Here is an 11,789-nt window from a genome sequence, read left to right as displayed (position 1 = left end):
TCTCAACCCTTGCATACAGACATCAGGGACTAAAGAGTAATGATTGCTCGAAAACAAAGGAAGCATAGCAGCTGCTACCATCTGAAAAACAAATGTTGTGTGGACAAAGCATCTTACTTGTGCCAGCTTCACATCCACATTTTTCCCACTATTGAGAAATTTGTAAGTCAGATGTTAAGTTCACTACAGCAGCGCTAGGATCCCTTTTCCTTTTCTTTCCTAAGGTCTTTATTTAAGAACAGATGATTCCAACCACAGATCAATGGAAACATTTGTTTTTCGCTAATGCGGAATGAGCAGCTAAAATGTAGACAATACTATTTAAAATATTATGTTCTTGTAATTCAAGAGTACCCCTGAGCTAGAACTGTCTGTTCAGCTCTGGGCACCGATCTCAAGAAAGATATCATCAAAATACATGTGGGATTTTGAAATAGACACTAATTAGAAAATGGAAAATATAATCCAAAGAAAGACTAGGACCATTTGCCTTCAGGGTAGAAAAAAAAAATAGTTACTGATATATTGGTACTACCATTATAGCCAGTGACAAAAAAAAAAAAAAAAAAAAAAAAAAAAAGCAATGAACTATTACTGACTTCTTCCCTCTTAGTGAAAGAAAACGTACAAATTTTAAAATTCAGAAAGAAAATTTTCATGGCAACTGCAAGTTTAACAAGGCAAAAATCATGCCAAAATTTCATTTAAAAAATAGACATTTTAACTTTTTACTGCTTCTACACATTTATCCAGACACATGTATGCCATGAAACTTTGACAAGACATAAGGCTTCCTGCGAATGCCTGTAAGAGGCTGGAGTTACTAAGCTCTAGGGAGAACCTGTCTGTGTCTGAACAGCGACTCTACAACTTCCCTGTTCAGTTATTCCTGTGCCACAATTTGGCATGGGTGATGTTGGACAGTATCACTAAAAACCTCAAGTGAGCCAGGCCATCATTTCCAAATTATTTTGTCACCACTGGGTAAGTTTATAGATATCTGAAGAAAAGCTCTAAGAGTAAAATACACCTCACTAGTTATTATAATTTTTCTCCCTTTGGGGAGGTACATAAAGAACATTTAGAAAGCTATCTTGATATAAAAATGTTGAAAGATTGCTTTTTCCCCATGAAAAGCAATTTATTTTGATGTCTCACAAACAGATTTTCCTCTGAATATATAATACATGCATGAAAAGATTAAAATATAACCATTTGGCAATGGCTATGTGAAGAGATCATCATATCTTACTTTGCTAGGATCGCTTAAAGCAAACTACAACATTAGCTGCACCATGATCTTCGTTAAAACGTTCAACTGCATTGGCTTGCCTTGCAATTATCAATCATACTTTGTTTCTTTCATGGACTCATAAATCAGTCAAATATTCTAAAATTAAAACGTCTAACAACTCGCCCTATGTTTATTACAGTTCTTTTATGATAATTGGTGATAATTGGGCCCAAATTATACTTTACTTGAGTGGCACAGTTAGCTTTAAACAAGCAGTTACGCTGAGCTCTGTCCTGGGGGAACAGGAGTCACCACAAGACTGCCCTATGCAAGGAAGGAGGAAAAAAAAGGGGGAGGGATGGTGTAAATAGTGTCAGGGGCTCAATTTCTGCAACCACCTTACAAATCCGGCAACCTGGGACCAGAAGCCGACTGAATGATGCAAAAGATGCTTCATCACACTTTCTTATGTGACTAGGAGGGAAGTGAGACAGCAGCTAAAAGCAAACAGTCAGGCGCATTTGTGCAAACAAGGTGCACCTCAGCTAATGTTCCTCACTTTAGATGTCTGCACAGATCTACTGGATATACTGGACTACTCGTTGAGCAATTAACGCTCACTGCCAAGTGTTTTTTTCCTCTCTTCCTCCTGTTTACAAACCCAAGGGCAAGGTTGTTTGCTGCTGTCTGAAATAGCATAGAGGCCAAGTAGGATGTGAGCTCTTCAAAAGGTAGCCATAGGTTCTCTGATTTTACAACAGCCATCACCCATGGTTTATAAACTGTAGCAAATCTTGATGTATTCTAGAAGCAACGAAAATTATACCAAACACTTCTTAATATTTTTTAAAGAAATATTTTTAATTCCACTTGCACATTTTAATCAAAATACATTATGTTAGCAGCAAAAAAAAAATTAGGACTCTTGTTCTAACATTTCACAATACATTAGTTTTCAAATCTGCACTTTACTATAAACAACAATCTACACTAATTACAGATTAACTCTGAATGCTAGGACAGTATTTCTAGATATGTATAAAACACTGTAAAATGACTATTAATATGATTACCATAGAAAAAATGTCACAAAACTAGTAAAAATGTAAACATTTCAAGCTAACATCTTCAAAATAACAAAAGGTACCATCTACCATTGCAAGACCAAGTGAACAGCAAATGACACAAGGTACAACCTAAACAGTTGCTAAACCTCATCTTGTTCAGTCAGTGTTTTAGAAGCTGTTCTTGTTCTGTGAAATTTACATTCAAGTTCGGACTAGCAGTTGCTTTTAAGTTGTGCTTCCTAACAGAAAAGTTTAGGTTGACTAGTTTCTCCACCCTACTTCAAGACTGCAGTCCCACTGCTTAATTGCTTTTAAGCAGAAATTAATTCATTTCAGCAGAGAGCAAACAGGTACAATTTTCAGAGCAGGCTTGATGTGCTCCTTATAAAAGCACCTCTTCACATGTTGCTCAGCCGCAGCAGATGAACAAGATGCACAAGTCCACTGATGTCTTCTCTGTGCTACACTTAGTAGTTCGAGCCGCTCACGAGAGGTGCAATGTGTCTGAACACACACTGGTTTTCCACAGACTGCTGTAAGGCAGCAGCGCACTGACTTGCTTGCACAAATGTGAACGTTGGGTAATGGGGCCACAAGGGCTGGGAAAAGCCCCAGGCCTCTGTTGTCTTATAAGCCTCACCGTAGCAGGAGGCTGGCTAAGATCACTTGTTCTTTTGTGACTTATTTCTGCATTGTTTAGAGATGTTAATCAAATGACTTTGGGTTATTGAATTCCTGTTTTGAATATTCCTCCTTTTTAGGGTCTGTAAAACTTGGAAAAAAACAAAGGAGAAGGTCGAATTTCTGAACAAGTCTATATAATGATAAGAAAGGGACCAGTAGGAGTAATGAAATACTTGTAATTTGTCACTATACAGAAAAGCCAAAAAAAACCCTTAGCTTCCTCACAGTTATATCTTGTAATTATACTCCTAAAATTTGCTGGGTTTATTGCATTTATTTATGTTTTCTTGAGTAGACAAAAGCTGAGCACAACCGTATTCCTTCAAACTGACTTCACTGTATTGCTAAGATCATTTGCTGGCAGCATGCAGTTTTTATCAGTGAAACCAGTTGCTGCACAGAAGATTCGAAGGCAGTAATAAAAGGCAACAGGTCAGGAAAAAGAAAAAAAAGATTAAGTCAGTACAATAAATATTGAAACCTGAAGTCAACTGATGCTTCGTAATACGGATTGCATATTGAGTGGTTGCTTAAAATAACAACAACTACATTTGGTAGTAGAAGCCTTTCCAGCAGCAGGAGCCTAAACATGTAATTAGTTTAACAAGTCTCAACACAGTCTTGACATTTCACAGGACTGCAAGAACAACATTGTGCTGAAGAAGGATGATCAGGGTAATTAATGGCCTCGTTTGCTTAGTGGTGATCTGGGCAATACAGTGAAATGGATATGAGACTAATTTAAGGATAGATGTATAACGTCAATCAACACAGCTTCATGGAGAATAGGTCTTGAACAACATGCTGCATTTTTCCTTTTGATATAGTGAGCTTGCAGAGACACCTGTACTGAGGTGTTATCCTCAGGAACCCTAAGGCACCTAGTGAAAAGCAGATGAACTTGTCATTTTCTTTAAGATACCCATGGTAGATAAAAATCAATACAGACTGTTGTATTGAAGACAGACGGGTAATTTCAAAATGCAGCATTAATAGGGAATCAGCAAGAAGCATAGATGTTTGTCCTGGAATTTCTATCTTATTCAATTTTTTAAAGACTCTGAGGAAAAAAAGAGACATGAACTCAACGGTGTGTCTGTTTGCTTTTCTCTGTCCCCCTCGTCCATGTCACCAACCTAATAAGAACTTATCAGCCCTCTCTACAAACCTTGCCTTGCATTCAATTTTAAAAATCAATGATCCGGAAGAAACTGTAAAAGTCACTTGCAATAAATTTGCAAAGGACTTGCAGACCATTGGAGTAGTAAAGAACGAGAACAGGTCACTTATACAGAGCAATCTGGATCACTTCACAAGCAGTATTTTAATGCTGGTAAAATACAGTGCACGCTTATAAGAAAAAATAAGGTAGGATAATAAGAGGATGATGTACCGCATTCTCAAAAAAGATGTTGAAGAGGACTTGAGCCATAAAAGCCAGAATCCCAGGTAACTCTTCCGCAGAAAAAAAATAAAGGATAACATGGTTTTTGAGGAAATAGGGTAGGGGGAGGTAGTAATAAGAATAAGAGGATCACATTATGTCTCTGTATAGTCCTGATGAATTGCTATTGACATGTTGCATCTAATTCAGAGGTCACAAAAATATTTCAATACATGAGAATTACAGAGAAGAACATGAAGACTAATTAGTCTTGAATAGCATTCATTGCTGTAAGAAAGTTAAGGAACTCAGTACATCTCATCAGAGAAAAGGTTAAAAGGGACATAATCACAATTTATAGCTACGCACAAGCAATTAGAAAAGCTGATACTACAGAGATCAATATAAGCAATCAAAGGCATAAAAAGACCAAAATAACTTAAGGTGGAGCTAGAAATGCAAATTGAAAAATCAAGTGAAAAATGTACCTGGGGTAGTTAACTATTGCAACAGCAGGCATGGGTAAATTCTCATCACTTGAAGACTTTAATATTAAATGCCTGTGTAAAATATGTATGTTGTAGTTCAAAACAAAGCTCCCGAATTTAAAAGAGAAACTGCTTGTTGAAATGCAATAGCCTGTTGAATTTAAAAATGAATCCTCATTATGCTGCCTTCTTGCCTTATATATTTAAGAGATTTATTTTGAAATATAGCAACTAAGTGGAAGGAGGTTACCAAGAAAAAGGTATTCTTCCTTTCCGGAGCACAGTAACATTTAATGCTAGATTTAAAGTTAAATAAACTGCTGTTGCATCTTGGAAAATATGCACCACTCCCCCATGTTTATTTTTCCTCTTTCTTGTTCAGAGTTGCACAGTCCACTTAGTTGACTGTGTCTAATTTACATAATCATGCAGTTATTCTTCAGTTTTTCTGTTCCTATTTATAAAGCATTCACAAACTATCCACTTAACTAACAGCATGATTTGTTGTAAGAATTATTATGGTTGTTTCAAAGGGAAAATGCAATGTGATTAAATGAAGAAGGAACAAGGGCATTCTAGAAACAGAGGGCTCTTATCCTGCAAAGGGATTTGTAAATGAAACCTGCCCATCAAGTCCTACCCCAAATAGCCAATGAACTAAGGAGGAAATCCAGCAGATACCTTTACAACTGCATAGCCAAGAGCTTAGCAAAGACAAAAAATAGATAAACAAACCAACCAACCATGCCCACAATATCTTCTGGAGAAATGGTAAAGCTCCCAAAACCATCTGTACTTCAGAAAAAAAATTAATGAACTGGATGTATACAGTTGCTGATATGACTCAACTCAGGTCTGAACACAAAGGCTGTAGAGGGAAATCTGCGAGTAGACCTTTGCTCTTGGATAAGTTCCAGCTTCTGATGGAAATGCATCAAGCAAGGAAAGGGCTGGATATTTAAATTGTGAGTCGAGCAGAGAAGCCTTTTCTGTATGTAAAAGATGTTTTGCAGGTGCCATAGGAACTGTAGTAACTCATGCTTCTAACAAAAATGGCAATCTGATGGAAGAACATCAAAAGTTCAGTATTTTCACCTCAAGTACTTATTCTGTTATTTCAAAAATGATGAGTGGGAGAACAAAAAAACCTACATGTTTACTTGTAACGCTCATGTTTACAAACCAGCTATCTACCAGGAGCAGCTGAGAGGTTCCATGAAGGAGAAGCGATGCTACAGAGCCCCATTCATCAGAAAAAATACACCATAAAAATGAAATCCCAAATGAGTGTTCATATGCAGTACTGCTTTTACATGTTTGTGTTAGTCCAAAATAAGGCAAAGTGATGGATTCCATTTTTGCTCGTACACAGATAATCCTGGTCCATTCAGACAGTGCACGCACCAGGAAGCACCGAAGAGATCCCACATTAAATTGATAGAACTGCTTCAGAAATTCATATACAGCTATTCAGAAGCGTGCAGTAACTGTTCACAGTACATTATCTTATAAGCAGCGGTTCCCAAACAGTGAGGGAGATATGAGAATATTTCAGGTGAAGCCAAGCATGGAGCCCAAGAAAATCATTTTTGCGAGCCTGGTGCTGAATGTGTGAAATTCCCAATTGAACCAGTGTGAGGAGCTGCAGATGGGATAAGCTGAGGGACTGGTAGAAGGCAACAGTAAAATCCCTGGTGCAGGGACACTGAGATGCCCTGAATACTGCCAACTTTTCAAGGCAAAAGTAGCAAACCACCATTTCAGAAGTGGCATCGTTATTTCATATAAACCGTTCCCCATTACTACTGCAATTATTTAGATGTTAGCAATAATGAGTACAGCTGAGAATGCAGCTTGTTAGTAGTAACGTCCTGGCTAAAGACAGAAAACTAAACCAAAAACACTTTAAACTCAATACTTACAAGCTGTAGGATAAAATCTATTTGCACTCAAAAGTTATTAAGACTGAGGAACTTAAAATTCCAGGGACTCTTTTAAGCTAATAATTATGCCTGTGGCTACAACCATGATCTAGGGTCTAGCATTTCTGTGATGCATTTCTGCCTAGGGGTTGGTACTGGTTTGGTTTCAGACTCTGTCTTGGCAACCAAAGACATGGGATTTCCATGGTCAGATAAACTGTTTTTTCTACAAGGACCAATTTTGCCAGGAGCAGCAACAGGTGTCTGCCAGCCTGTTACCACAGGTAACTTTGAATCCGAAGAACTACTACAGGGTGCGCTGTCAGGCTTCTCCCAGTTTTCCTTGCCAAGTTGCAAGGCAAGTTGCTGTGTGCCCACTTGTGCTTTTGCACTGTATGGTGACTTATCAGAGGGTGGTAGTGGAGCTCTTCTTTTCTTCCCTCTGCCGTCACTGGGACTTGCAGTATCACTTTTGGGGGTTGGATGCATGTTTTTCTGAACAACCATCTCATGAGATCCGTCAAAGAGTGAAGCCCATAAGGAAGATGCAGACTCTTTTTGCTGGCAAAGCAGGAACTCACCATCGCTCTCTTCAATTTTTCTTTGTATGATATCAGCTAAACCCTCGTGTTTCACTGGGGAATCAATGCCTGTAATTTTAAGGGACAACAATTAACTCAGATTAAAATGCTACCAATAATTTTACTGCTCCCTATTTCATTATTACTATTCAGAAGAGAAAAACTCTATTAACTACATCTCACAAAGCCTAAGCTACTACTAAAAGTACTAATGGAAAAAAATGGAAATGATGACATATGCTCTCCTAGAGAAGGCGGAGGTGACGTGAAGGAACTGTTCGTGTGACAGCTGGAAATGAGAGAACAGGGTAGGCATTGGTATTTCTTACCAAGTAAAAAGCAGAAAAAAACCAAGGTACTATATACATATATACACACACAAATTATATATATTTTGCTGTATAGTATTTGTAAAATTTTGTTTCACAAAAGGCCCATGTAAACATCTACGACTAAATATTCCTGTGCCTCCAGCCTGCAGAAAATGGGACATCTTTACATTTACCATTTTTCTTTATGTGCTTTAAGACTATCTTGCTCCATTTCTGATCTCTCATACTGAGTTTTGTTTGTTTGTTTGTTTTATGTACACTGCAGTACTGCTAGCCTCTAAAACAACAGCAATATCTTTTCTATTTCAGGTCACACATTAAGGATTTTTAACACAATTTTAAACACAGGGTTTTACATATGAATACAGTAAATAAGCACAAAAACACTGGCATATAAAGAATGAAACAGAGTTTGCATTCTGCTCCACAGCAATATATTTGAGTATGAGCAGAATTATGCTACAGCATTACCTTTGTAAAACTTCAATATATTTGATTACTCCCTTACTGTTCTGCGTTCATAGCTCAGAGAGGACTTTTTTGACTGTTCAGTGCTCTGATGCACAGTAACTCAGTGACCCACACGGCATTTTGAGCATCTTCACAATTCCAATCTCAAGCAGCAAGCAGTCAGGCATTTAAAGCTGCACAGCGTTTTTTAGCCAATACTGCAATGGATTCATTAAAATAAAGTGACCTACTTTTTCTAGTCTGTAAATATTATTTCTGTAATGAAACTATTAAAGTAGTCCTGCTGTGTACCATTTTGCTCTGCAAAAATAGTAGTTTCAAATACATGCTAGATAGATTTTCTGAGTGTTTTTCAACATCGTTATGACAGACCAAATAATTAGGCAATTTAAGTTAGCTAAGCCTTTAAATAGCTTTAAGAACACCAAATTAACTTTATGAAACTAAAGACACTGTTGTTTGGGAGACTATTTTACCTTTACATTCTCTGAGCTTTACACTATTATCATGGTGAGTGTTTACTTCTAGCGATGGCTTTTTTGAATGTGTTCAGTGCTCCCTAGTTACAGTTTAGATTGCAGGATTTTTGAGTTAAGGTAGAAAAAAAAATCATTATTTGTGCTATTACAAATTTACAAATTCAGATTTAATGTGAACTCCTTGGCATGCAATTATGTTGCTCTTTCATTGTCTGAATTGCCCTTGAAAAACTCAGTGTTTCAACATCAACACCAGAAGCCATCTGAATACAGACAATGTTGTTTCTGTTACCCTGCAACTTGAAAAGACAAATCCCACTTACTCATATCATGGTAGACGGAGGTCGCTTCTTTTGTCAAGAACAAAGGTGGTTTCCGTGGTGACATAATCTCAATTTTCATAAGTTCTTCACAACAATGTTTCCACTGGCCTGAGAGAGAAAAGAGAACAATGATTGGAACTTAAACAATTCAGCTTGAAAAAACTGAAGTCATTAGGTTGTGTTAGGAAACTATCTCCAAAGAAATGCTAAACAGTAAGCATTTACTTTTGCTTAGCAGAAACACTCAGAATGCATTTGCAGTATTTTCAACTTTGATCTCATACCAACTCTCAGCATACTAAGCTATACTATATTTAGTATAGTAGCTTATATATAAGGTACAACCTTTAATTGAAGCATCTCAACAGTAATTATAGTATAAACATTAAATATCATAATTTCCCTTCAAATCTCCAACCCCAGTATAAATTCATCACTTTTTCTTTTTTCAAATCATCCTTTAATGTTAAGGAAGCTTATAAAGTTATCAGGGGATGAACACCAGTATACTGCAAGCTGAACATTATACAACTGTTAAAGTAAAGGAACAGTTCTGTCTTTAATAGAGGATAACTTCCCTTTTATCTCTTAGCAGACAAGGAAACCTCTTTTTCTATTAATAGATTTTGACCTTAAGGAAAACAAGACACAGTAAAATTACTTTGTTCATACCAATCATTCTAAGTTTTCTGAGCACATTAATTTTAAGAGATTTTTAAAACCAGTGAAGAAAAAAGGCATTTAAATGCCAAGTGACCCATTTTCTCTGAACCCAAGGAAAACGTCTTAAAAAAATCCATGGGTATTCTATCTATAATGAATAAGTACTAGTTCTTTTTACCCCACTCCACAGCTAATTTAAAGAGGATGCCCTAGTTTTTGCTTGGTGTGTTTCTTTAATTGATAGAGCCTCTTCTCATTGTAACTCAGAGCTAAAAAGAAGTAGAAATACAAAATAAAATACTGAGGTCCCACAACCTCAATTCAGTGATTTCATTGGTGTGGCCTCTGATTAAACACTGGTATTTCATTAGTCTACCTCATTCTGTTTTCTGCCCTGATGTAAAGGTCTATAAGGAACCAACTGTATTTTGTCAATGACAGCATAATATCTGACTGTTCTTCTCTGCTCTTAAGAAAACTGTGAGTCAAACTACCAAGGCAGAGGAAAAAGATTAAGACAAGTTAACATATATAGTTCCTTTAATTAATATTTAGTGTTAAACAAGCAACACAATACACCACCTCAGTAGCATTTCACTGTCATACTAAGAAGCAAATTTCTTCTCATGTAAGAACAGTGTTGTTCCAGAGGTTAGCCACAGTCAGTAAGTTAGCTTCCTGAAAAAAAATTAACTAACCAATGAAGATCCCCAAACACTGTAGCATTGAATAGAGAAAAAAAAAAAGACAAGTGATTGGAGTATTTATTTCATTTATATCATTTTACAGAGCCTCACGTACAGTTGTTACCAGTTTCAAGTAAGCAGTACGTATTTGCATTCTGTTCAGCTACGTGTGCATACTCCCCTGTGGCATGGGGTACCAAAACCTTAGAATTACCAACAGAATCAAGTAATCCCTAAAGCAGCAATTTAATTAATCCATAATGCTGCTGGGCAAGGAACATACATGTTCCTACTTACAAGGGCTGGCTGAACCTGCATCCTATTGTCAGCCCCAAATGAATCCTACACCCTCACCACTGCCCACTAAGACTTCCAGGCCTCATACATGCTGAATCCCACAAAACCAACACACCACACCACTGACAGGATGCGCAGGTAGAGGTGGATCCTCCCAGCTACAGTGGAAGAAGAGATGGTGAGAATTTAGCCTTAAAAATATCCAGAACGTTGCTAAAAGAGGCCAAGTTCATTTGAGACTGGTGGACATGTTCCACTACTGGTTTCCTGCAAAAAGCCAGCCTGAACATGCGGACACTGGTTTAGTTCAATATTTGTCTTCCAGTGGCTTAGACCACCACCCAATATTATTCCAAAGAACATTTTTCTTCTCAACGTTGCAAACAAAGGATTATGAGGCAATTCCAATTCAAATTGTTCAAAGATTCCTTTGATGTTACATAACATCCCTCTGGAAGGGCACAGTGCCAGCACTGCCTCCTTACTCACTCAGATCATAGAAGTGCTGCCAGAAAGCCTCCATCCAGTTATGAAGTTCTTCCCTACTGTCAGTAGCAAAAAGTTGAGTCACAGCCTCTCCAGACACAGGGTTGATAACAGAAAAGTTACTAGTTCTTCTCTTGAAGTCCTTATCCACAGCTCGAATTCTGGTTTCCTACAAATGACAAACTGTGGTAATGATTTATTGCTTCAGCTCACTCATATCGACTTATGGCCAATGACAGTATAATGGCAGTATGAGTTGGCTTTTTATTTTTTTTAAAAAAAGGAACTAAGTAAGGTCAGTAATTGCTTATAAAAATATTTTCTCATAAAACAATTCAAATGACACAATATATGAAAATAAGAGAATGGAGCAGAACTATTACAGTCTAGGTCTAAATTAAAGAATGTATGTTCTGTTCCCCCCTCCCTCTGCCTTTACAAGCTCATCTCACACAGCTCATCTTTCTTCATAGCAGTTTAGTGAATAACCTATAACAGCAATAGCCAGCTCCTTTTCTCCAAAATCTTCATTTGGACAAGCGTATTTTTACAGTTAGGTTTCCTAGCATACTCCTGTGGGTCATTTTTTATGCAATGGATTCTAAATATACATTATTTTACTTGCATTTCAGTGAATCAGGACGTTAAGGGCTAATGCTACAGTGACACGTAATTTAAAAAAAACATACCTC

General features: G+C 37.2%; 1 protein-coding gene across 1 annotated transcript in view; it reads right to left on the bottom strand.

Annotated features, from left to right (window-relative positions):
* Positions 1-2,075: 2,075 nt before the first annotated feature.
* RTKN2 (rhotekin 2) overlaps positions 2,076-11,789 on the bottom strand; it is a 36,547-nt gene continuing 26,833 nt past the window's right edge. Inside the window, exons 10-12 of the mRNA XM_068689127.1 lie at positions 11,101-11,266; positions 8,966-9,073; positions 2,076-7,429 (exon numbers count right to left, since the gene is read on the bottom strand). Coding sequence (XP_068545228.1) covers positions 6,876-7,429; positions 8,966-9,073; positions 11,101-11,266 — 828 coding nt within the window. The 3' untranslated portion in view covers positions 2,076-6,875. The remainder of the gene's footprint in view (positions 7,430-8,965; positions 9,074-11,100; positions 11,267-11,789) is intronic.

The sequence above is a fragment of the Anas acuta genome, chromosome 7 (assembly GCF_963932015.1).
Source record: "Anas acuta chromosome 7, bAnaAcu1.1, whole genome shotgun sequence".
Lineage (NCBI taxonomy): Eukaryota > Metazoa > Chordata > Aves > Anseriformes > Anatidae > Anas > Anas acuta.
The sequence above is the reverse complement of the archived record's forward strand: the minus strand, read 5'-3'. Positions and strand labels throughout refer to the sequence as shown.